This window comes from Microplitis mediator, chromosome 4 (assembly GCF_029852145.1).
Source record: "Microplitis mediator isolate UGA2020A chromosome 4, iyMicMedi2.1, whole genome shotgun sequence".
Classification (NCBI taxonomy): domain Eukaryota; kingdom Metazoa; phylum Arthropoda; class Insecta; order Hymenoptera; family Braconidae; genus Microplitis; species Microplitis mediator.
In genome coordinates this window covers 14,954,849-14,979,879 of record NC_079972.1, presented here as the reverse complement: position 1 = coordinate 14,979,879, position 25,031 = coordinate 14,954,849, and the positions used below count along the sequence as shown (strand labels likewise).

The following is a 25,031-nucleotide window of genomic DNA, read 5'->3' as shown; positions in this document are numbered from 1 at the left end:
TATATTATTATTGTATTTTTTTCGAAACAAATCGCATAAATATAAACATTTTCAAATTGTTTAAGTTATTGTATCATATTAACAATAAATAGATAACATTCAGTCATTTTTTATTATTTTACTTGTATTATATATGTATATATATAATACAAAACATACATTACTACATGTATGTTACTTTGAATTTGTGTAATCGATACGTGCATGCGCATAAATTTATTTATCTTAATATTTGCATGCATCAAATAAAATTTGCTTTGATTTTTTGGATTATTATTTTTACATATTTTTTATCAGCTCAATTATATATGAATTAATGATTATTTCTTATTGAATTTAATTTATAATTACAATTTATTTGTGAATTTCCATCAAGTGAAATAAATTCAAGTTTTAATAAAAATATAATTAAGATAATCTTTGAACTTTTAATCGTATTCTTATGGCCCCACTTTTAGATCATCCTAGGGGGTAATTTTATGATGACTTTATTATTACATCATATATATGTATATACATAATATATTTTATTTATTCCGATTGATAAATATTTAAATATTACGTACCAGACTTTTTTTTTTTAATACAAATTCTTTTCGCTTGGTGACAAAAAAATGATCGCTTATATTTACTTATTTTTTTTAATTGAAGTAAAATAAAATACCTACTAATTAGTAGAGTACTAATTATCAACACTAATTTTATTTCATTGTTTAAGTAAACAATGAAATAAAATACTTAAAGTATTTTAAAATTTTGAACTTCATAAAAATACGACCTGTCACTGTCAGTACATTTGAGTAAAAAAATTTATCAATTATCAGTACTAAATATATATGAATAAATTATAATATATAACATACATTTTAGAGTGTCAATAATTAGTATTTTTTAATTTACCTGTCATTTAAATTATTGATTTAAAAATTGCAGGTAAAATAAAGAGAAGTGAATTCTATGAAAATATGACAGGTCAATATTCAGTACATTTGAGTATAAAAATTTATCAATTATCAATACTAAATATATATGAATAAATTTTAATATCTTACATACATTTTAAAGTATCAATAATTAGGATTTTTTAATTTACCTGTCATATTAATCATTGATTTGAAAGTTACAGATAAAATAAAGAGAAAAGTAAACTCTGAAAATATGACAGGTCAATTCAGTACAAAATTTTATCAATTATCGATACTACATATATATGAATAAATGGTAATATCTTACATACATTTTACAGTGTCAATAATTAGTATTTTGTTATTTACCTGTCATTTAAATTATTGATTTAAAAATTGCAGGTAAAATCAAGAGAAAAGTGAATTCTATGAAAATATGACAGGTCAATATTCGGTACATTGGAGTAAAAAAATTTATCAGTACTAAACATATATGAATAAATTATAATATATTACATACATTTTACAGTGTCAATAATTAGTATTTTTTAATTTACCTGTCATTTGAATTATTGATTTAAAAATTGCAGGTAAAATCAAGAGAAAAGTGAATTCTATAAAAATATGACAGGTCAATATTCGGTGGATTTGAGTATAAAAATTTATCAATTATCGATACTAAATAAATATGAATAAATTTTAATATCTTACATACACTTTAAAGTATCAATAATTATTATTTTTTAATTTACCTGTCATATTAATTATTGATCTAAAAGTTATAGGCAAATTAAAGAGAAAGGTGAACTCCAGAACTAGATCAACTTAGAACACATATGGGGATAAATTAAAGTGAATGTTGTTTTTCATGTTTTCCTGGTCAATTTTTTCCGGTAAATAAAGTATTAATTTCTTCAATGTATTTACAGCCGCGATTAATAATTTAAATCAAGTAAGTCATATAAATATTTAATTTAAATAATTTTTTTTTCGCGGTAATTAAATTAAGGTTATCTTAAATAAATATTGTTCCAATAATTACAATATCAGTTCATTTTTTTTTTTAAACTTTTAATAAATTTAAAATTTTGTCGGGACACAAAATTTTGGTGTAAAAAAAAAATTTTAATTCAAAATTTTTTTATTGATATTTATGGTGTTTTCTGTATTTTTTTACAGGAAAAAATGGTGGCCAGATGGAAGTGTTTGAATTTTTATGGCATTCGATTGGTTGGAAATTTTTTAATGAATCAACAAGAGCCGGTCGAACGAGCTCTCCAAGGTCGTCTTATAAAATCAACGCTCTTTCGTAGATCAATTGGTTCATCGAGCACGTGTTTTAACAGCAATGTACGTATGTTATATATTTTTTCATATATTATTCCAATATTTATAACTATTTTACGTAAATACTATTTCATAATTCATAGAAAATATTTACATATATTTACATTTTATTGTTTGTTATCTTTAATATATTGAAGATTATTTCGCAAAGGTCATCGCATCATATATTTATCTATAAGTTTTAAACATCCTATATATATATTATTACATGGTTACAAGTTGTTCAGTTTTCACTCATCATTCTTCAGCAGCACTCAGTCACTGTTCATTAATATTTTATTTATATAGAAAATGGCCGGAGTTCTGCAGCAAAATTTGTGGGAGTGCGATGCTGAGTTATTCAAAATAATGAAAAAGGAAAAGCAACGACAGAAACGTGGATTGGAATTAATTGCCAGTGAAAATTTTACATCACTAAGTGTACTCCAATGTCTAAGCTCATGTTTGCATAACAAATATAGTGAAGGACTTCCTGGTCAACGGTAAATTATTTATTTATTTATTTATTTAAATAACAGGTTGGCCACAAACCCGGAATTATCAGGGAATTTAATGCAACTGGGAAATATCATAAGAATCTCAGGGAATTTATAAAGTATCCGGGAAAAAAAATTTCAAATTTTTTAGTGATTTTCAATAGACTGTAACTCGAAGGAAAATGGTCGTAAGGTAAAAGACCAAGTACCCGATCACTTCATGTACCTGTACGTCTATGTTTACTAAATTTTACTATACAGACATATAAGTACACGAAGTGATCGAATACTAGTTCCCCGATCGGGTACTGGGTCTTTTACCTTAATCTGTTTTTTATTTTTCGTCTAAGGTAAGAGACCCAGAACCTGATCAGGGAACTAGTACTCGATCACTTATATATTTGTATATATTTATATTTACTAAATTTTACTATACACAGACATATAAGTACATAAAGTGCTCGGATGCTAGTTCCCTGATCGAGTACTGGGTCTCTTATCTTAGACGAAACCAAAAAAAGCAAATTGTGGTTTCAAGTGTCTAGTTTTCAAATCTGCTCTTAATATTGTAATAATTATTTATTTATTTTATTTAAAGTGTATTTAATTATTTGAATTAAGGTATTATGGAGGCAATGAGTTCATTGATCAAGTTGAATTGCTGGCACAAAAACGCGCTCTCGAAGCATTTAATCTAGACCCCGAAAAATGGGGTTGCAATGTTCAGCCTTACTCTGGTAGTCCTGCTAATTTCGCTGTTTACACCGGATTAATTGAACCCCATGGCAGGATAATGGGTCTTGATCTCCCAGACGGTGGTCATCTTACCCACGGTAAGTATTTTAATTTCTATTTATCCACTCAAAATTTTATTTACAAACAATTATTCCTCCAGGATTTTTTACTGCAACTAAAAAAATATCCGCCACGTCAATCTTCTTCGAGTCGATGCCTTACAAAGTGGATCCATCAACAGGATTAATAAACTACGATAAGCTAGCAGAGGAAGCCAAACTTTTCAAACCTAAAATAATAATCGCCGGGGTGTCGTGCTACAGCCGATGCTTAGATTACAAAAGATTCCGTGAGATTGCTGATGAAAACGGCGCCTATTTGTTCAGCGACATGGCTCACATCTCCGGTCTAGTTGCAGCCGGAGTGATACCGAGTCCCTTTGAGTACAGCGACGTCGTCTCGACGACGACCCACAAGACACTCCGGGGTCCACGTGCTGGTGTTATATTTTTCCGCAAGGGTGTAAAAAGCGTCGGTAAAAATGGCGAGAAGACGATGTATGACTTCGAAAGTAAAATAAATCAAGCCGTGTTCCCAGGATTGCAGGGTGGTCCACACAACCATGCAATCGCTGCCATCGCGACGGCTATGAAACAGGCGCAGACTCCGGAATTCGCTAGCTATCAAAAGCAAGTTGTTGCTAACGCACAGGAATTATGCAAAAGTCTCAAAGCTCTTGGATACAAAATCAGTACTGATGGTACTGACGTCCATTTGCTGCTCGTCGATCTACGGAACACGGGAGTAACTGGATCTAAAGCTGAACGTATTTTAGAAGACATATCCATTGCTTGTAATAAAAATACTGTCCCTGGTGACAAGAGTGCTTTGAATCCGAGCGGAATAAGATTGGGTACACCAGCACTCACTACTCGTGGATTCAAACAAGAAAATTTCAAAGCCGTCGCTGAATTCATTCATCGTGGGCTGGAATTATCCAAAGCAGTGACAGCTAAATCTGGACCCAAACTCGTTGATTTTAAATCAGTATTGGATAATGACTCGGAAATAAAGGCCAAGGTCGCGGCTCTTCGTCACGAAGTCGAGGAATACGCGAGCAAATTTCCCCTCCCGGGATTGGACGAGTACTAAAATAATTACTTTTAAAAAACAATTGTAATTTTAAATTTATTTCTCATCATTCCCATTTTTTAATCTCATACATACGATTTTTTTTTAAATATCATAAATAGTTTTGATAATCAATGTTTCTATTTTTGTACATAGAAATAAAAATTTTTGAATATTTAAATAAAAAATTTTGTTTTTTCATCAGGAAACAGAATAAATTCTCATTTATTTTTTTAAAAGTTAAAATTTATAATTATTGCATTCAAAATTAAATACAAATTATCAAATAATAACTGCTATATTATATACATTTAAAATATATAAAGAAAAAATTTAATTAAATATCTCGTTCTTATATGAGGAAGATTTTATTTAATCTGATACTTCTATTTTATTTTTGTGTACTTACATATTTTTTTTTAAATATGTGACAGATAGAAAAATTTTATTTTCCCTAAATTTAAACAAATATTTTTTTCCCGGCTAAATTACAAAAAAAAATTTATATCATCATCTTCACTGTTTACTTTTTTTTTGTAATAAGTATTTACGTTAACTGATATACGTTATTACAAGTTACTAAATCCACATATTTATTTGTACATTGCATTAATCCTCCACGACTCATGATCAAAGTCTTTAAATAATAATTACCGATAGAAAAAAAAAAAATACATCCGCCAACTCTTATTATTTTCATAAATAAAGTTTACGCTTAAATCAAAACAGTCTGTAACAAACGTAGAAGAAAAAAGAGTTAATTAATTTAATATAAGAAAAAAAAATTAATGAATTAATTAATTAAATTAGTAATTCAAATAATTATCAATAGTACCCGAGATTTATCTTACTCTCGGTCAGACCAGCAGGATATAATCCTTTTATTACTTTTAAAGTTTTTATTTTTTGTGTCTATGCATTGAAACATAAAGTGCACATTATCATAAATAACTCATATGAGTTTATAAATTTTTTTTATACAAACCAAGTATTATATATCGCGTTATTAATTTCTCAAGGACATATATTTTTATAAGCTTTGAAAGCTCCTTGAAACTAAAAAGGCTCATAGTTTTTTGTAGATTTATTTTGAAGCCAATAAATGGAAAACAAAAATTTGAAAGCCAAATCGACGTTCAATTTGAATTACACATGATACTGAAGTTAGCCGACGTCTAATAACTTTTGAATTTTTTTTAAAAACGATAAATCATAAAAAAAAATATTTGAAAAAATTGCACCTATAGTTTTTTGAATTTTCCAAGTGTGCATTTTTTTAAAAATTGATTTGTGGAAAAAAAAATCCGAAAACTTTTGATTGTCTTTCAATTTCAGGATTATAATTATACGCCTTTTTATTTTTCAAAATTTTTGGCGGTAAAATAAGTCTACAAAACGATTGATAAAAAAAAAATAAACCTTTGGCTCTAGAATTTCCTAAAGCCAAAGGGCGCATATTTTTTTTAACGCCAATCGTTCTGTAGTTTTATTTTGAAGCCAAAAACTAAAAAAAAATTTGAAAGCCAAATCGACGTTCAATTTAAATTACCCATGATACTGAAGTTAGCCGACGTCTAATAACTTTTGAATTTTTTTTAAAAACGATAAATCATAAAAAAAAATATTTGAAAAAATTGCACCTGTAGTTTTTTTAATTTTCCAAGTGTGCATTTTTTAAAAAATTGATTTGTGGAAAAAAAATCCGAAAATTTTTGATTGTCTTTCAATTTTAGGATCATAATTATACGTCTGTTTATCTTTAAAAATTTTTGACGGTAAAATAAGTCTACAAAACGATTGATAAAAAAAATAAGCCTTTGGCTCTAGAGTTTCCCAAAGCATATGAAAATATGTTTTTTTGGAATTAGTAACGCGATATATATGTTTATAATTAAGTTGTTAATCAACTATATTACACTGCATCTGATGGGGGGAATCAGTCAAGCTCTTGTATGGCGTGTGATGTCGAGGCATTACTACTAGCTTGCCTTGAAGTCTGTTCCTCGGCATCTGACTCATCATCCTCAAGACCATTAAAAAGCGACTGAAGAATGCTGCCAAATAGTCCCTGTCGTCGTGGACGTGGTGCAGGAACGTCGAAAAATAACTGGGCTATTTTATCGAGGTATGTACGGTAACTAGGATCTCTATTTAAACTCAACTGATATTGTTCACACAAGACCGTGAATCCTGCAAGTGATGATCTACAAAATATTAATTATTTTGTTACTCCCAGTATCCATCTGACAGTAATTAATTTATAAGTATAATAGTAATTATTATTTCTTACAGTTGAATGGTTTTGAGAAGAAAAAATAAAAAGTTTAATAGAGGTAACAGATAAGGAGGCTCGCTATTTATTTTAGGATGTTGCGACGTGTAGGAATCAAAGGCCTCTTGTGCTGTTGACGCATTGTGTAGACATAGATATCTAAAAAAAATATATATATTTATATTAATCCATAAAACTATGGGACTTAATTTATAAATGACAATTATGAGTCTGGAACTGAATGAAATCCGATAATATAAAAATAAAATAATATTTTAAACTCAGTGATGACGAAGCATTAATAATTAATAGTCTAATAAACAGAGTATGTATAAAATAACTCACTGTAGAACAACTTGAGCGATAAAAAGATCAACTTCATTGGAGTAACCACGTTGCTGATGCAATTCTACAAGCATCGCTGCACAACCTGCGCCATCATCACTGTATACAAAGTGCTGTCTCGCCATAGTATAATTTTTTTCTATCATCAAATAAACAATTAAACAATAATTTATAAGCTAACAAGTGCAATAATAAATATAACAATAAATATAATACCTTGCCAAAAAACTTGAGCTATCATTTTATGTAAATCAGGATGTCCCCACTTACAATTAGTGTGTTTTAAACTCCATCTAAGTGCATTATGAAGAAATGATTCCCTTTCAGGTGTACCTGGTTTCATAATACTGAATAAATTTGTTATTTTTTCAAAATATATTCCCGGTTCCTGTGTTTCTGATCTATTTAATACGTCGACAAATAATATTCCTAAATCAGCACCACTTGCATGCTAATGATTTAATTATATTTATGATTATTGTTAATATTTAATTAATGTATGCAATTATAATTAAAATAAATACCTGATCACGTTGAAGTAAAAGAATGGCACCATTGTAAAGTAACTCCAGTAGATCTGTGTACTTTTTTTTAGCAAGATATCTATAAAAAAGGTTACAATTAATTATTTATTAATAACCAGACATAAATAAATAAATAATAAATTTAAAAACTACAGTTTCATGACCCAGATTAACGACAATTAACAATTTTTTGATTTCTTTTCGCCAACCGAAATTAATTACCAAAAAAAACGAGTGAATGTAGCAGACATCAGACAAATTTAAAAGTATAGATAATTAATAAAATTTAAATTTTTAAAACTGCGCATTTAAAAAATTTAAAAATTAATAATAATGAGCATTTTTAAAAAAATAATTTACTATATTTATTTATAATTTTAAATCTGTCTGCTACATTCACACTCATAAAAAAAACTAAAAATATGGAGATGTAGAAAATTAAAAAATTTACAATTGCAATTTTTATGATACTGAAGTTAGCCGACGTCTACTAATTTTTTGACTTTTTTTTAAGCAATAAATTATAAAAAAAACATATTTGAAAAATTTGCACCTGTAGTTTTTAAAATTTTCTACATGTGCATATTTTTATTTTCATTTTTTTGTAATCGATTTGTTGAAAAAAAAAATCCGATAATTTTTAATTGTCTGGTAACTTCAGGATCATCAATTTTTTTGAATAATTTATAATTTTTAAAAAAATCAAAAAACTATCAGACCTCGGCTAACTTCAGTATCATGTTTCTGTAAATTATCAGCATATTTACTTACCTAAAATAAAGTGTCCTGTACATTTGATGGGCTTCATAATAATTACCAGAGTTAACAGAAGCCTCTAATTTTCCTAAAACCCTTTGGATTCCTTGATTAGATCTTGAGGCCATATTTTTAAAAAATATCTCCAAGTGAAAACTAATATGTGCGACAGTTTTCTATGTCACGATTGATGTCCTTGGTAATGTTTCTTGAATGTTCTCCGATTATTCCTTTTCAAGATGTGCTTGTGCTTCATCAATTTTCATACACTAATTTTTTTACATTTACAAATACTAATGTAATAATAATTTTAATAATAATAATAATAATAATGATAATATATACGTATGCATGTATTGTATGACCACGAAAATTTTATTACCACGCGCGATTTATCTACGATGTTTAATTGATAACGACCAAAATATTTATTTCGAAATATTATCACTCAATGGCAGGCAGCGCGTGTCAATATTTTTTTTTTTTATTTATAACTTTTTTATTTTTTTTTTAAAAGACATGGAAGTGACAGGCAGCGCTGATCGCTGATGAGAGAATACGTCATGTCATCGTCAGAGTCCACTATCCAGTTTCCAGGGTATCCGGTGTCGGGGTCTGGTTATTTATTTATATAAATTGTACCACTGAGTGAATGCGCAATTTACCGGTAGCTTTTGCTGTCGTCGTTTGTTAATTAATTAATTAATTAATTTTATTTATAATTAGTATTCATTTTATTTAAAATAATTTAAATAAAATGGCTGTTATTCGCGATGATTTACTGAAAGAATTTGGATTCTGGAGTTCGGTTCTTGTTTTGAAAATACTGATGATGGCTGTTCTTACTGCACGTCAACGATTTTCTAAAAAGGTATCAAAATTAATAATAATAATAATAATAATAATAATAATAATAATAATAATAATTATTATTATTATTATTATTGAATATAAATTAATTTCCTTGAATATTTATATGATATTGAAAATGATACTGAAGTTAGCAGACGTCTAGTAATTTTTGAATTTTTTTTCAGACAATAAACCATAGAAAAAAAAATATTGTGAAAAATTGCACCTGTAGTTTTAAAAATTTTCTACATGTGCATAATTTCATTTTATTTTTTTGCAATTGATTTTTTGAAAAATAAAAATTCAAAAATTTTTTAATGTCTGCTAACTTCAGGATCATTATTGAAATTATGATACTGAAGTTAGCCGACGTCTAATAATTTTTGGATTTTCCTTTAGAAGGTAAATTATAAAAAAAAAAAAAATTTGAAAAAATTGCACCTGTAGTTTTTTTAATTTTCTGCATGTACATATTTTTATTTTTTATTTTTTTGCAATAGATTTGTTGAAAAAAAAGTCAGAAAATTTTTAATTGTCTGCTAACTTCAGGATCATTTGAAATTAGCCGTCTAATAATTTTTGAATTTTTTTTAAAAACGATAAATTATAAAAATAAAATATTTGAAAAAATTGCACTTATAGTTTTTTAAATTTTCTACATGTGCATATTTTTAGTTTTTTTTTTTTTAAATTGAATCGTGGAAAAAAAAATTCGAAAATTGTTAGTTGTCTGCTAACTTCAGGTTCATATATTTATTGATATTTTTCATCTTGATCACATCTAGAGGATGTGAATATCCAAGATTATCACGGGGATTATGGACAATTAATTGATTAATTAATAAAATATTAATTTTTCTAACGACATTTCGTCATTTTATTATATATCCATTTTATCAAGTTCCGAAATACCAGTGGATTACATTCTTAATTTATAAATACCCTAAAATATTGATAGAATGCAATTTATGAGTACCAAAGAACTTGAAAAAGTCACAATAATAAAGTGACATATTATTTAATTAATATATTTTATAATTTTTTAAACTTTTAGGTGTTTGCTAATGCAGAAGACCTTCCAGACAAGTCAGCAAAAGTATCCACTGGTGATCCCGATGTTGAACGAGTACGCCGGGCACATTTGAACGACCTGGAGAATATTCTTCCCTGGTTTGTTATCACACTGGTTTGGCTGTCAACTGGACCCTCAAATTTCCTCGCCATGGTTCTAATCAGAACCTTCGCTATCTCTAGAATTATTCATACCATAGCCTACGCTATTTTTGCTGCCCAACCATACAGAGCGATCGCATGGTTCGTTGGCTACGGCATCACCATTTATCAAACCATCTCCGCAATGATTTATTACTTTTAATTTTTTATTTTATTGGTCCACATTCAGCAGAAAAATATATTTTAGGGACCAGCAATAATATTAATTCTTAAGTACAATAACATTCTAGTAGTAAATGATTTTTTCCCTCAGGGTAGCAAAGAGAACATATATATATATAGATTACAAATTTATAAATGTTGATTCATTATAAAATATTTTTAATCGTAAATTCCAATCAAATTTTTATTTTTAGATAAAGTCAATATTTTTATACACTTAGAAAATATTGATTAATTTTTATACTTAGTAATGTAAACATCTGATGACATCTTGCGATAAAATAAAAATGATAAATAAATATTATTTTCCTTTATTATTATTATCAATTAATAAGTAATCAATCTAATAAACTTTTTACAAACAATTAGAATATCATTTTCACAAAAGTTTATTTAGAAAAAAACTGGTTTGATATCAAGGATATCAAGAAACCGGTTCTTCATTAAAATATAATATTTTAAGAGTTAAGTATAAAGTTCAAGAGTTAAAAAAATTTACAGTATTAATTATTTCATCTGGAAGAATTACCTGGTAGATGTGAAGTAAAAAATTATATAACTAGCTTGCGGTTATAGAAGAATGAATTGACTGGTTATTATTATTATTCGTCACATGCGTGATGTATTTTGCTCGTCATTGAAATGCTGTAGTATCAACAATTTTAGATCAGTCGTCATCATACTCCGGTCGCATGACTTTGATTGCTGGTCTAATACAGTTGATATTTAAATTTATTATTAAGAAAGAAAAGTAAAAAATGGAGTACGGAGCCATTGAAGTCTTAATCATAACCGCGGGAGTTATTTTCGCGCTCTATTATTGGGCAACTTCGACGTACGGTCATTGGAAACGTTTGGGAATCCCTGGACCAGAACCATCGCTGCTGGTCGGTAACATGGGTCGGTTTTATTTTGGAAAAGTATCTTTTGCTGAAAGACATCAGGAAATTTACAATGAGTGGAAACAAGAGCCATTTTTCGGGACCTTCAATGCGCGACTGCCGATCCTCATCATAACGGACCCAGAATTAATACGTCATGTCTTGATAAAAGACTTCCATGTCTTCCCTGGCCGTGGCATCAGTATCAATAACGATGACCCATTGGCGCATCATCTTTTCAATATTGACGGGCACAAGTGGAAGGTACTCCGGTCTAAATTAACACCGGCATTTACCACAGGAAAACTAAAACTCATGATTGATTTAATGATCGAGTGTGCGGGTCACTTTGAAAAGTATCTTCATGATCAGGTTGGCAGCGGCAAAGTACTCGAGTGTCGTGACCTGGCCGCTAAATTTACGACGGATGTTATCGGCTCTTGTGCATTCGGTATCAATATGAATGCAATTGACCAAGAGGACAGTGAGTTCCGGGTGATTGGAAGGAAAATATTTGAACCGACTCTTGGAAATATGATTAAGCAGCTGCTTAGTGTCTTGTCGCCTAGATTATTTAAGATTCTGGGCTTGCAAATTATGTCCGACGCCCATTCAAATTTTTTTATCAACTCCATCAAGGAGACTATAGAATTCCGAGAACGAGAAAAAGTTATACGTCATGATCTTGTTGATATACTGAGGGATATTAAAAAGAATCAGCATGACATTGATTTCGGTAAAAAATTAATCATTTTCAAGTCTACATACTCAGTGGTATTTACTATCAATTAATAAGTAAATTATTTAAATATTTATAGAGTTGACTGAAGCACTTCTTGCGTCTCAAGCCTTCGTCTTCTTTGCCGCCGGATTTGAAACTTCATCGACGACAATTTCATTTGTTTTGTACGAGCTGGCGACTGTACCAGAGACTCAAGAAAAATTGAGAACAGAAATTCTTGACACACTCAAAAAACACGATGGTAAATTGTCCTACGAAGTTATCAATGAAATGAAGTACCTCAATATGGTCATGCAAGGTCTGTATACATGATTTTTAAAATTATTACTTTAGTTTACTACTGATTATTATATTTATTTTTTTTTATTAACTTATAGAAACACTGAGAAAAAATCCACCAGCGGTTTTACTGAAAAGAAAGTCTGAGCAACCTTACAAATTACCTGGAAGTGATACAACTTTACCAGCAGGCACAATCGTATATATACCAGTATACAGTATTCATCATGACGAGCAGTATTATCCGAACCCAGAAGTATTTGATCCCGAACGATTCGAAGACGAAAGGAAACATTCAATGGTTCACTTGCCATTTGGTGACGGCCCTAAAAATTGCATTGGCCTCAGATTTGCTACTTATCAATCCAAACTAGGACTTATTTCTGTTCTCAAACACTTCAAAGTCTCGCCATCAAAGTCAACCCAAGTTCCTTACAAGATTGACAAAGTCGGTATTATTTTATCAGTCGCTGGCGGGATAAATCTCAAGTTCGAACCACTCAATTAATTGCTACACGTGTTAATTTATTTAATAAGTTTTATCAGAAAATTTTTTACCAAAGCAATGACTCCAAGGTCTATAAATTTAATCATTTTATAAAAATAAAAGAAGAGAATTTTATACCTGCCATATTAAATAATTTACTTTTTTAAATTTATATAAATTTTGATAGTAAAATAATTTATTTAATTTATAAACAAAGTATACAATTTTTCATATATTAAATTAATGACAATTTAAATTTAATCTTAATGCTTAGTCTTGGACATAATGCGCGGATGTCATGTTCAATTATCATATTTTTAAATGTACACAGAAAAAAATGATTTCTTGACACAGAAAATTTTTTTTCACACCAGGAAAATCTTTCTCTTCAAGTCATAATACGAAATATTTTTTGCGCCATGCAACTTTTTTTTCTGTGCACGAATTTTAAAAAACTGATCCATTTTCCAGTCAATTAATTGATAAAGATCAATTGATTCAATTTTAGTGATCCATAGTTTCGATAACTCGTTGTCATCACCAGGTTATTGAACCCAATAATTATCGAGTACAATTATATATACACAGGAATTAAAAACTCATAATCTAACGATAACGTCAGAATGGTATCAAGGTAAAATAAATAAATTTCTTAGAAATATTTATATAATAATAATATAAATTTATACAAAAGATTAAGTTGTATTTTTTACTGGTAGCAATTACCGATACGCGAAATAATTACGAGAAAAAATGGAAGGACAAGTTAATTATATTATCACGTTGATGTTTGATGACTTTTATTCCGTGAGTATGCGATAATTTTTGCAAGTCAGTTAGCAAATACGCGCTGTATGTTTTGATTCTGATATGATTAATAACTCTAGACAAGTCATTCTCGACTTTCCTGGTGATAAGCAGTACGTAAAAGATCTTTGTAACGAGTGTGTGTTGTGTGCGCTGAAATTTACTAGATCCATCGGGCAAGATGATGGAGTACGGAGTGCAAGAAATTTTAGTAATAATCGCAGTTGTAGTGATTGCTATTTATTATTGGTCTACTTCTACGTACAATCATTGGAAATCTTTGGGAGTTCCGGGCCCGAAACCAGCCCCACTGGTGGGAAACATGGGTCCGTTTTTCTTCGGAAAAAAGTCAATAGCCGAAACGCAAGATGACATGTACAGAGAATTCAGAGATGAGCCATATTTTGGTTTTTACAATGCGCGGGTACCATTTCTGATGGTAACGGATCCGGATTTAATACGTCAGATCTTAATAAAAGACTTCCATTTCTTCCCTGGTCGTGGATTTAACATCCGGGACGACGAGCCTCTGGTACACCATCTATTCAATATCGATGGACACAAATGGAAAGTAATGAGAGCTAAATTAACTCCAGCATTTACTACGGGAAAACTGAAACACATGATTGACTTGATGGTCGAGTGTGCAGATCACTTTGAAAAGTATCTCCAGAATCAAGTTGGCAAAGGTAAAGTTATCGAGTGCCGTGAAGTAGCAGCTAAATTTACTACAGATGTTATTGGCTCGTGTGCATTTGGTATCAACATGAATGCACTTGACAGAGAAGACAGTCAGTTCAGGATAATAGGAAGGAAAATGTTTGAACCGTCTGTATTTGGTATAATGAAGCGAATGCTAAGGGATTTGGCACCGAAAGTTTTTAAGTTACTAGGCCTTAAGTTGGTCCCTAAAGCGCACACTGATTTTTTCATTGACTCTATACGAGAGACGATAGAGTTTCGGGAGAAAGAAAATTTTGTCCGTCATGATCTGGTTGATCTCTTGAGAGATATTAAAAAAAATCAGCATGAAATTGACTTCGGTAATTATGAATTTATTAATAATTGATAATCGTTTGTTCTTTATCACAAATTCTGATTAAATTTTTCATAATCACTTTCAAGAGGTGACTGAAAATCTCTTGGCATCTCAAGCCTTCGTCTTCTTTGCCGCCGGATTTGAAACTTCATCGACGACAATTTCATTTGCTTTGTACGAGCTGGCGACTGTACCAGAGACTCAAGAAAAATTGAGAGCTGAAATTCTTGACACACTCAAAAAACACGATGGTAAATTGTCCTACGAAATTATCAATGAAATGAAGTACCTTAATATGGTCATGCAAGGTCAGTATATTTATATATCTTCTTATAAAATATTCTCTTGTATTTATTTTTTCTTAAATTTATTTCAATTGAAATTTTTTAGAAACATTGAGAAAAGATTCACCGGCATTTCTATTAAGAAGAAAATCTGTTGAGCCGTACAAAATACCCGGAAGTAATGTAACTTTACCAGCAGGTACGATGGTTCAGATTCCAGTCTACAGTATCCATCATGACGAGCGATATTATCCAAACCCCGAAGTTTTCGACCCTGAAAGATTCGACGAAAACGAAAAAAGACATCCAATGGTTCATCTACCATTCGGAGACGGCCCTAAAAATTGCATTGGCCTCAGATTTGCCGTCTATCAATCAAAACTAGGTCTTATTTCTGTTCTCAAAAACTTTAAAGTCTCGCCATCGAAATCAACTCAAGTTCCCTACAAGATTGATAAAACAGCTATAATTTTATCATCTGCCGGCGGAATAAATCTCAAATTTGAACCGCTCAATTAATTTACATTGAATCTATTTTATAAATATTCTCATTTATTAATTTTATGACATAAAAATTTCTTCCTCATTTATACAGAGCTAGCATAAAAAAAATTTAATTATTAAATTATACCAGCATGTAATTAAAATTTGAAGATAAAAGTACAAAAGTTACAACGAAAATATGAGGAATTTTTTATTAAATTTTTTACGAGTAATAAAAAAATTGTATGTTAAAAATATATAAGTAAAACAAATATCCAAATTGAGTAAAAAAATTATTTAATACCAACATTGAGAATAACGAGAAAAATAAACAATGTAAGTTGAAGGACAGAGTAGTTTTAATAACTGGTATTAGTATTTAATACGTAATATTTAATTTAGGTGACGTAATCTCAGTCAGAAGTTGATATAATACGTAAACATTTACATTTCATGCATGAAATATTTATTTCCTAACAGTTTTGTCGACGCCTCCGCTCTTTTAAGTCGCAATTTAACGGCCTAATGCAAATAATGTTTGTTTATAAAAATTAAATGTACATTAATAATTCAAATTATGAAAATAAAATACGGAACTCACTCATAATCTAACGATAATGTCAGAATGGTAGCAAGGTAACAAATTTCTTAGAGATATTTCTATAATAATTTTATACAAAATAAGTTGTATTTTTTAATCGCAGCAATCGCTGATACGCGAAATACCTACGAGAAGAAATGGAATGCTAAATAAAATATATTATCACTTTGATAATTGATAATTATCAATAATAATTATAATTATTATTCCTGTAATATGCAGGAAGTTCTGCAAGTCACTTGGTAAATACGCGCTGTATGTTTTGAATTTAACTGATATGATTAATAACTCTAGACAATGCGTTCTAATACTTTCATAGTGTTAAGCAGTACGTAAATAATCTTTGTAATGAGTGTGTGTTCTGTGCGCTGAAATTTACTAGATCCATCGGGCAAGATGCTGGAGTACGGAGCGCAAGAAATTTTAGTAATAATCGCAGTTGTAGTGATTGCTATTTATTATTGGTCTACTTCTACGTACAATCATTGGAAATCTTTGGGAGTTCCGGGCCCAAAACCAGCCCCACTGGTGGGAAACACGGGCCCGTTTTTATTCCGAAAGAAGTCGATGGTCGAAACGGTAGATGACTTGTACAGAGCATGTAAAGATGAGCCATATTTTGGTTTTTACAACGCGCGGATGCCAGTTCTGCTGGTAACGGATCCTGATTTAATACGTCAGATCTTAATAAAAGACTTCCATGTCTTCCCTGGTCGTGGATTTAGCTTCCAGAACGACGAGCCTCTGGTACACCATCTATTCAATATCGATGGACACAAATGGAAAGTAATGAGATCTAAATTAACTCCAGTATTTACTACGGGAAAACTGAAACACATGATTGACTTGATGGTCGAGTGTGCAGATCACTTTGAAAAGTATCTCCAGAATCAAGTTGGCAAGGGTAAAGTTATCGAGTGTCGTGAAGTAGCAGCTAAATTTACTACAGATGTTATTGGCTCGTGTGCATTTGGTATCAATATGAATGCACTTGACAGAGAGGACAGTCAGTTCAGGATAATAGGAAAAAAATTGTTTGAACCGACTGTATTTAATGTAATTAAACGATTGCTAAGGACTTTTGCACCCAGAGTTTTTAAGTTGCTAGGCCTTACATTGGTCCCCAAAGCGCACACTGATTTTTTCATTAACTCTATACGAGAGACGATGGAGTTTCGGGAGAAAGAAAATTTTGTCCGTCATGATCTGGTTGATCTCTTGAGAGATATTAAAAAAAATCAGCATGAAATTGACTTTGGTAATGATGAATTTGTTAATAAATAATAATCACTCATTCATTATCATAAATTCTGATTATATTTTTCATAATCACTTTCAAGAGGTGACTGAAAATTTCTTGGCATCTCAAGCCTTCGTCTTCTTTATCGCTGGGTTTGAAACTTCATCGACGACAATTTCATTTGCTTTGTACGAGCTGGCGACTGTACCAGAGACTCAAGAGAAATTGAGAGCAGAAATTCTTGACACACTCAAGAAACACGATGGTAAATTGTCCTACGAAATTATCAATGAAATGAAGTACCTTAAAATGGTCATGCAAGGTCCGTATATTTATATATCTTCTTATAAAATATTCACTTGTATTTATTTTTTATCAAACTTATTTCAATTGAATTTTTTTAGAAACATTGAGAAAAAATTCACCGGTATTTTTATTAGTTAGAAAATCTGCTGAGCCGTACAAAATACCTGGAAGTAATGTAACGTTGCCAGCAGGTACGAGGGTTCAGATTCCAGCCTACAGTATCCATCATGACGAGCGATATTATCCAAACCCCGAAGTTTTCGACCCTGAAAGATTCGACGAAAACGAAAAAAGACATCCAATGGTTTATCTACCGTTCGGAGACGGCCCTAAAAATTGCATCGGTCTCAGATTTGCTGCCTATCAATCAAAACTAGGTCTTATTTCAGTTCTCAAAAACTTTAAAGTCTCGCCATCAAAATCAACTCAAGTTCCCTACAAGATTGATAAAGCAGCTGTAATTTTATCAGCTGCCGGCGGAATAAATCTCAAATTTGAACCGCTCAATTAATTTACATTGAATCTTTTTTATAAATATTCTCATTTATTAATTTTATGACAACATAAAAATGTCTTCCATATTTATACAGAACTAGCATACAAAAAGTTTGATTATTAATTTATATCAACGTATAATTAAAATTTGAACATAAAAGTACCAAAGTTACAAAGAAAATAAATGAATTTTGTATTACATTCTATGCTAGTAGATATAAAAATATTGTATTTTTATTTTTATTTATTTATTAATTTTATCGACCCTGAGACTTATGTCCCCTAAGGGCCGCAAATACAAAGTATACAAATAATAATAGTAATACATACATAAAAATATTGTATGTTAAAAATATATAAGTAAAATAATTAATAAGCTTAATAATTTACGCCAACTCATTGAAGAATAATAAAAAGATATTATAATTGTTGATACATTAATTAAATTCAAATCACGTGGTCTTACGCTGCGTAATTATTTCTGACTCACCTAGTAAACATCGCGCTTTTTTCTATAAATATCGTAGATAATTCTATATCAGTTGTTATCACATCTCAGCTCTTATAAGTCGTACCGTTAAATTATTACCGACAGTAAACTGTTGATTGTTACCAAATTAATACAATAAAAAATGGAATTTGGAGCTCAAGAAATATTAGTAATTATCGCTGGAATATTACTTGCTCTTTATTATTGGTCGACGTCAACTTACAGTCACTGGAAACGTTTGGGAATTCCTGGACCAAAACCAACTCCACTAGTTGGAAATTTGGGCCCCTTTTTTTTCGGAAAAATTTCTCTAAATGAACTATTAGATGAATTATATAATAAGTGGAAGAATGAACCATTTTTTGGTATCTACAATGCGCGGACTCCCGCATTGATGATCACGGACCCCGACTTGGTGCGAAATATTTTAATAAAAGACTTCAATATCTTTCCTGGTCGTGGGATTCACGTCAATAAAGAAGATCCTCTTGCAGAACATCTAGTCAGCATTGACGGCCACAAATGGAAAGTACTTCGAACTAAATTGACTCCGATATTTACTACAGGAAAACTGAAACTCATGGTTGATTTAATGCTCGAGTGTGTCCAACATTTTGAAAAATATCTTAAGAACCATGTCGGCATTGGTGGAGTAGTTGATTGTCGTGAAGTAGCAGCTAAATTTACTACAGACGTTATTGGCTCTTGTGCATTCGGTATCAACATGAATGCCCTTGATAGAGAAGACAGTCAATTCAGGACAATAGGAAGGAAAATGTTCGAGACATCTTATTACAAAATGTTAAAGCGATTGATCCGCGAGTTCGCGCCGAGATTTTCAAAGCTTATTGGCATCACAGGCATGCCAAAAACTTCCGCGGACTTCTTTATAAACACTATTCGAGAGACGATGGAATTTCGGGAGAGCAAAAACTTTGTTCGACACGACTTAGTTGATATCTTGAGAGATATAAAGAAAAATCAACGGGAAATTGATTTTGGTAAGAATATTTTTGTCAATAAATCATTTTTTTATTTATAATGTCAACTAAATTACTTCAATAATTCCTTTGAAGAGATAACTGAAAATCTTCTGGCAGCCCAGGCGATGGTATTTTTTGCTGCTGGATTTGAAACTTCGTCGACGACAATTTCATTTGCTTTGTATGAGCTCGCGATAGCTCCTGAGATTCAAGAAAAATTAAGATTTGAAATTATTGATACTCTTAAACGACACAATGGTCAATTGTCTTACGATATTGTCAATGAGATGAAGTATCTCCACATGGTAATTCAAGGTTTGTATTAATTTACATCAATAATTATCATATTTTACTAATTCCTCATTACTTTCCATTTTTAGAAACGTTGAGAAAAGATTCACCTGCAGGTTTATTGAGAAGAAAATCAATACAACCGTACGAATTACCTGGTACGAATATAACTTTGCCAGCAGGTACGATAGTACAGATTCCAGTGTATAGTTTTCATCATGACGAGCGATATTACCCAAGTCCCGAAACTTTTGATCCAGAGAGATTCAACGAAAATGAAAAAAGACATCCAATGGTACATTTACCTTTTGGCGATGGTCCGAAAAATTGTATCGGCGCAAGATTCGCTCTTTATCAATCGAAATTAGGTCTTATTTCAGTTCTCAAAAACTTTAGAGTCTCACCATCAAAATCTACTCAAGTCCCGTACAAAATTGACAGCACCGCAGTTATTCTTGCAGCTGTCGGTGGAATTCATCTTCAGTTCGATCCCCTCAATTAACGTGAACTTTAAAAAATTACAAACCATCTCTTTAAAAATTTACTGTCATGTTTTGATTATTTTTTCTCACCTTGACCTTTAGAATTACTAATTATTATTAAGAGTTTCCTAATGTTTTTACTAACATAAGTATAATTATGTTCAGTCATAATAAAAACGATTTGTAAATATTTTCTAAATGTAACTGGATAATTTAATTGCGTGTTAACTTTTTGCGCGCGCTCAGATGCGTCGGTGGGAAAAAATGAATAATTAAATCTTGATAGTCATGTTCTGAAGAAATTATCGTTATCAATGAATTGCAAGTATCAAGTGATGACTCGTAATTATTTTACTGATTTATTAGGCGTGAAAATTTATATTTTATTTGTAAATAAAATACAAAGTTGTCATATACATTAATAATATATAAATATACCAGCATCAATAATTTAAATCCGGATTAAAAATAAACCTACACGGAAAAACTGACCCTTAGGTTTTTGAAAGGTGAAAAATAATTACACTAATTTATGTCATATATATTACGTAATCTTATCTGTAATTTTATTTTTGCTAGTCATTAAGTCTACATGCGCGCTTGGGCTTGACACAGATGATACCAATTTAATATCAGTGATGTTGATATCTCCGTTTTTGCGCGTCGCATTACTTGAGCATTGAGAGTAGTGAGAGTGTGGTCGCAATTCAAAAAATAAAAACAGTGAAAAATGGAATACGGTCTGCGAGAAATATCGATAATTGTCGCAGGAGTGATACTTGTTTTTTATTACTGGTCGACTTCAACTTACAGTCACTGGAAGCGCTTGGGAATTCCGGGACCAAAACCCGCACCACTGGTAGGAAACATGGGCCCGTTTTTTTTTGGTAAAAAATCTATAAATGAATTGATAAATGAACTGTACAAAAAGTGGAAAAAAGGAAAATTTTTTGGAATTTATAACGCGCGATCGCCAGTTCTCATGATCACTGATCCTGACTTAGTACGTTGTGTTTTGATAAAAGACTTTAACGTTTTTCCTGGGCGCGGGACTAAAGTTAATGATGACGACCCTTTAGGACAGCATTTGGTCAGTCTGGAAGGTCACAAATGGAAAGTTATGAGAGCTAAATTGACACCGATATTTACTACGGGTAAACTGAAGCTCATGGTTGACTTGATGATCGAGTGCGCGAATCATTTTGAAAAGTATCTTCAGAATCAGATTGGAAGCGGTAAAGTACTCGAGTGCCGTGAGATAGCAGCTAAATTTACTACAGATGTTATTGGCTCTTGCGCATTTGGTATCAACATGAATGCACTTGAAAATGAAGACAGTCCATTTAGAATAGTAGGAAGAAAAATATTCGAATCGTCTGTTTATAATATGATTAGGCGATTGCTGTTTGATTTCTCGCCTCGACTATTGAAGCTTCTCAACCTCGTAAAGTCACGGAAAAATCACACTGATTTCTTCATAAATTCTATCCGGGAGACGATGGAATTTCGGGAGAAAGAGAAAATTGTTCGTCATGATTTAGTTGACCTCTTGATGGACATAAAAAAAAATCAACATGGAATCGATTTTGGCAAGAAATTATTTATCTTAGTCATCATACTCATAAATAATTAACGCTAATTAATGAATCAATGATTTTTTAGAAGTAACCGAAGGACTTCTGACATCTCAAGCTTTTGTTTTCTTTCTCGCTGGTTTCGAAACTTCTTCAACAACAATTTCTTTTGCTCTATATGAGCTGGCAACGTCACCTGACATTCAAAAAAAATTGCGAGCGGAAATTATTGAAACATTAAAACAACATGACGGTCAGTTATCATACGAAGTTATCAATGAAATGAAATATCTAAATATTGTAGTGCAAGGTACACTATCAAAAATATTAATTAGTCATATTTCCAATTACTCTTATATATTATTTTATATTAATTTTATTTTTAGAGACACTGAGAAAGAACCCACCGGTTTCTGTATTGAGAAGAAAATCAGTACAGCCTTACAAATTACCCGGAAGTAATATAATTTTGCCTGCCGGTACATCAGTACAGATTCCAGTGTACAGTTTACATTACGATGAACAGTACTATCCAAAACCGTCAGTTTTTGACCCAGAAAGATTTAATAAAAATGAATCGAAACCTCCCCAAATTTATTTGCCATTCGGAGACGGTCCAAAAAATTGCATCGGCGCCCGATTTGCTGCCTATCAGTCAAAATTAGGACTTGTGACAATACTAAGAAACTTCAATATCACCCCTTCAAAGTCAACAAAAGTACCATACAAAATTGACAAGACCGCCATCATCCTATCAGCTGCCGGTGGAATAAATCTTAAATTTGAACCTCTTATTTAATTAAACTAAAATATTAATTATCAAACCCTGTATTATTATAAAACTTTACTCTAATAAACTCTGAAAATTCGGATTTTATTCACTTAGAGTCACTTGAAGTTCCGTAGTTTTAAAAAAAAAAGAGTTTTTGTTTTTAGGTAAAGTGATTTTGGACCGATCAGATTCGATCCGCATTCACTCCGAAAATTTTTACGCCGTATTTACCCACTAAATAAATCAAATATTGTACGTAATGTTGTCATTAAAAGTAAATCATGTCACATGAATAATTAAAATGCAAAGCATACACAGCTAAATTCTAACAAGAATTCCAAGCAGGTCAAGCAATCATTTACCTTCAGGATTAACCCAGTACCCAAACTACCTACTAGAATCCACTAGTGTGCTCATCATCAACTATGTTTATAGTATAACTATTTAAGCGACTGCGCGTTTAAATAGAAGGTATATGCATAGTTACCCTGACAACGTTGACGGAAAACCATTGAGCTTCAACGTAGGCGCGGGAATGTTTCAGACCTCGCGACGCGTTCGCGCAAGGTGCATGGTGCATAATTCTACCTTTAGCCTCACCTCGATAATTTACCACTAGTGCAATTCAAGTAACAAATTTAAATAAATAAAGCTATGACACTTTTCCCCACACAAATAAATCCCCCAGTAATTGCTTCCGATGATGAGTGACATTAATGTGAAGTGATTAATCGGGTTATAAATTAACGATGAGAACCTAGAGAAATTTAGCACACTATTGTAGATGGACGTGTGCCAAGTTCGCCGTGTGTGGAGGCTGGTGAATCGATCGTTCGAGGCATCACTGCAGTTGCGGCTTTATTATTATTATTTTTTTAAAATCCGTTATCACTACAAATGAAACAAGACTCATTTATAAACTACATTACTAACTTAATAGGTAACTAATATCTAAAATTAATACATTTAACATTGTTACACACAAATTTAACAAAGAACGATTATATTTTTTAAAAACTTTGCCTTGATATATAGACTGAGTATGAGGAATGAGCTTTTGACATGCAGAAAAGTAATAAAAGTTTCCCAGATCACTTTTGCTAATCATGAGCATTTTTGTAACAACAATTACACTTTTAAATTTCAAAGGCTAAGCTTTTTTTGCCTGTAGGCACTTTGTTGTCGAATCTACGCCACACCAATTTGGTTTTTTTGTGTTAATAATTCTATTTGCCAATTTAAAAATATATGAACTTCTCTTGTTGGCTTAATATCCTTGATTAAATTCAATTGAATAACCCGATTGCTATCTTGCGAATAAAAAAATAGTTTATATATATATAAATATACATATATATGAATCATTTGATATGTCCCCATGTCCTCGTGGGTTTTTTTTCGCCTTCAGTAAAGTTTTTTAAACTCCCTTATTGCGTCTGTCTCGAGGACGATGTGACTCGGGAGTTTTAGTGTCACGGTCGTATAAGGCGAACTCCGTTTACTTGCAGTACATACAAGTATATACGTCTTTACTCTGCTTTCACTTGCATTACATATATTAAAGTGGCTTCACTTATTTCATATGTATTTTTTTTGCGCAGCCCTTTTGTTAAGACAACAAACAAAACAGTATGACTTCATCTTATATATAATATATATGAATTCAAATCTTTATAAAGACATATTTGCAAGTCGTCTTGAGTGGTAATTTTTATTTCCGTTGGCGATATTAGTACAAATGAATTCATTCATTAATCTTTACACTCTTCTTCCCACGTGTTGACTTCTTTACTTGCGAGCTCGATAACTTGCAAACAAGTTAATGCGACTACAGGAATTATTGGATTTGGAAATTGGACATCATGTTATTCAAAAAGAATTCACATGCATAAATAAAATTATTACACAGAAAAAGGAAAATTTTTTTAAGGCTAGAAAATTTTTGTTCTCAATGCGAAGTCCAAATAATTTCTTAGGACGAGAAAAATTTTTTGCAGAGAAATTTCTCTTGTAATTTCACTGAAAAAAATAATTGGTAGCAGCTACCGATTGGCAAT

At 31.0% G+C, this 25,031-nt stretch overlaps 7 protein-coding genes across 8 annotated transcripts; 6 read left to right on the top strand and 1 right to left on the bottom strand.

Moving 5' to 3' along the window:
• The first annotated feature begins 1,691 nt into the window (after positions 1 to 1,691).
• LOC130666746 (serine hydroxymethyltransferase) lies at positions 1,692 to 4,782 on the top strand. The gene is made up of 5 exons (XM_057467998.1): positions 1,692 to 1,857; positions 2,085 to 2,255; positions 2,541 to 2,734; positions 3,350 to 3,561; positions 3,624 to 4,782. Exons 2-5 carry the CDS (start codon positions 2,091 to 2,093, stop codon positions 4,613 to 4,615), a joined length of 1,563 nt encoding a protein of 520 aa, XP_057323981.1. The 5' UTR covers positions 1,692 to 1,857; positions 2,085 to 2,090; the 3' UTR covers positions 4,616 to 4,782.
• On the bottom strand, positions 3,674 to 8,871 carry LOC130666752 (Golgi to ER traffic protein 4 homolog). Of its 2 annotated transcripts, XM_057468005.1 has the most exons (7): positions 8,507 to 8,871; positions 7,736 to 7,814; positions 7,428 to 7,662; positions 7,212 to 7,350; positions 6,885 to 7,025; positions 6,511 to 6,798; positions 3,674 to 5,324 (listed from the first exon to the last, which is right to left on the bottom strand). In XM_057468005.1, the coding sequence occupies exons 1-6, from the start codon at positions 8,617 to 8,619 to the stop codon at positions 6,531 to 6,533; spliced, it is 975 nt and encodes a 324-aa protein (XP_057323988.1). In that variant the 5' UTR covers positions 8,620 to 8,871; the 3' UTR covers positions 3,674 to 5,324; positions 6,511 to 6,530. The 2 variants fall into 2 exon arrangements, with proteins under 2 accessions (XP_057323988.1, XP_057323987.1); XM_057468004.1 differs by having other exon boundaries at positions 3,674 to 6,798; positions 8,507 to 8,868.
• Positions 8,872 to 9,070: 199 nt separating this feature from the next.
• LOC130666754 (microsomal glutathione S-transferase 1) lies at positions 9,071 to 11,037 on the top strand. The gene is made up of 2 exons (XM_057468007.1): positions 9,071 to 9,362; positions 10,398 to 11,037. Exons 1-2 carry the CDS (start codon positions 9,249 to 9,251, stop codon positions 10,716 to 10,718), a joined length of 435 nt encoding a protein of 144 aa, XP_057323990.1. The 5' UTR covers positions 9,071 to 9,248; the 3' UTR covers positions 10,719 to 11,037.
• A 366-nt stretch (positions 11,038 to 11,403) lies between these two features.
• On the top strand, positions 11,404 to 15,943 carry LOC130667236 (uncharacterized). The gene is made up of 6 exons (XM_057468731.1): positions 11,404 to 12,355; positions 12,438 to 12,659; positions 12,739 to 13,143; positions 14,093 to 14,977; positions 15,060 to 15,281; positions 15,364 to 15,943. The coding sequence occupies exons 1-6, from the start codon at positions 11,497 to 11,499 to the stop codon at positions 15,774 to 15,776; spliced, it is 3,006 nt and encodes a 1,001-aa protein (XP_057324714.1). The 5' UTR covers positions 11,404 to 11,496; the 3' UTR covers positions 15,777 to 15,943.
• Positions 15,944 to 16,181: 238 nt separating this feature from the next.
• LOC130666748 (probable cytochrome P450 6a13) lies at positions 16,182 to 18,617 on the top strand. The gene is made up of 3 exons (XM_057467999.1): positions 16,182 to 17,599; positions 17,682 to 17,903; positions 17,986 to 18,617. Exons 1-3 carry the CDS (start codon positions 16,738 to 16,740, stop codon positions 18,396 to 18,398), a joined length of 1,497 nt encoding a protein of 498 aa, XP_057323982.1. The 5' UTR covers positions 16,182 to 16,737; the 3' UTR covers positions 18,399 to 18,617.
• Positions 18,618 to 18,759: 142 nt separating this feature from the next.
• Positions 18,760 to 21,336, top strand: LOC130666750 (probable cytochrome P450 6a13). The gene is made up of 4 exons (XM_057468001.1): positions 18,760 to 19,873; positions 19,949 to 20,170; positions 20,236 to 21,137; positions 21,208 to 21,336. The coding sequence occupies exons 1-3, from the start codon at positions 19,015 to 19,017 to the stop codon at positions 20,646 to 20,648; spliced, it is 1,494 nt and encodes a 497-aa protein (XP_057323984.1). The 5' UTR covers positions 18,760 to 19,014; the 3' UTR covers positions 20,649 to 21,137; positions 21,208 to 21,336.
• Positions 21,337 to 21,342: 6 nt separating this feature from the next.
• LOC130666749 (cytochrome P450 6k1-like) lies at positions 21,343 to 24,771 on the top strand. Its single transcript, XM_057468000.1, has 3 exons — positions 21,343 to 22,217; positions 22,291 to 22,512; positions 22,589 to 24,771. Exons 1-3 carry the CDS (start codon positions 21,359 to 21,361, stop codon positions 22,999 to 23,001), a joined length of 1,494 nt encoding a protein of 497 aa, XP_057323983.1. The 5' UTR covers positions 21,343 to 21,358; the 3' UTR covers positions 23,002 to 24,771.
• Positions 24,772 to 25,031: the final 260 nt, after the last annotated feature.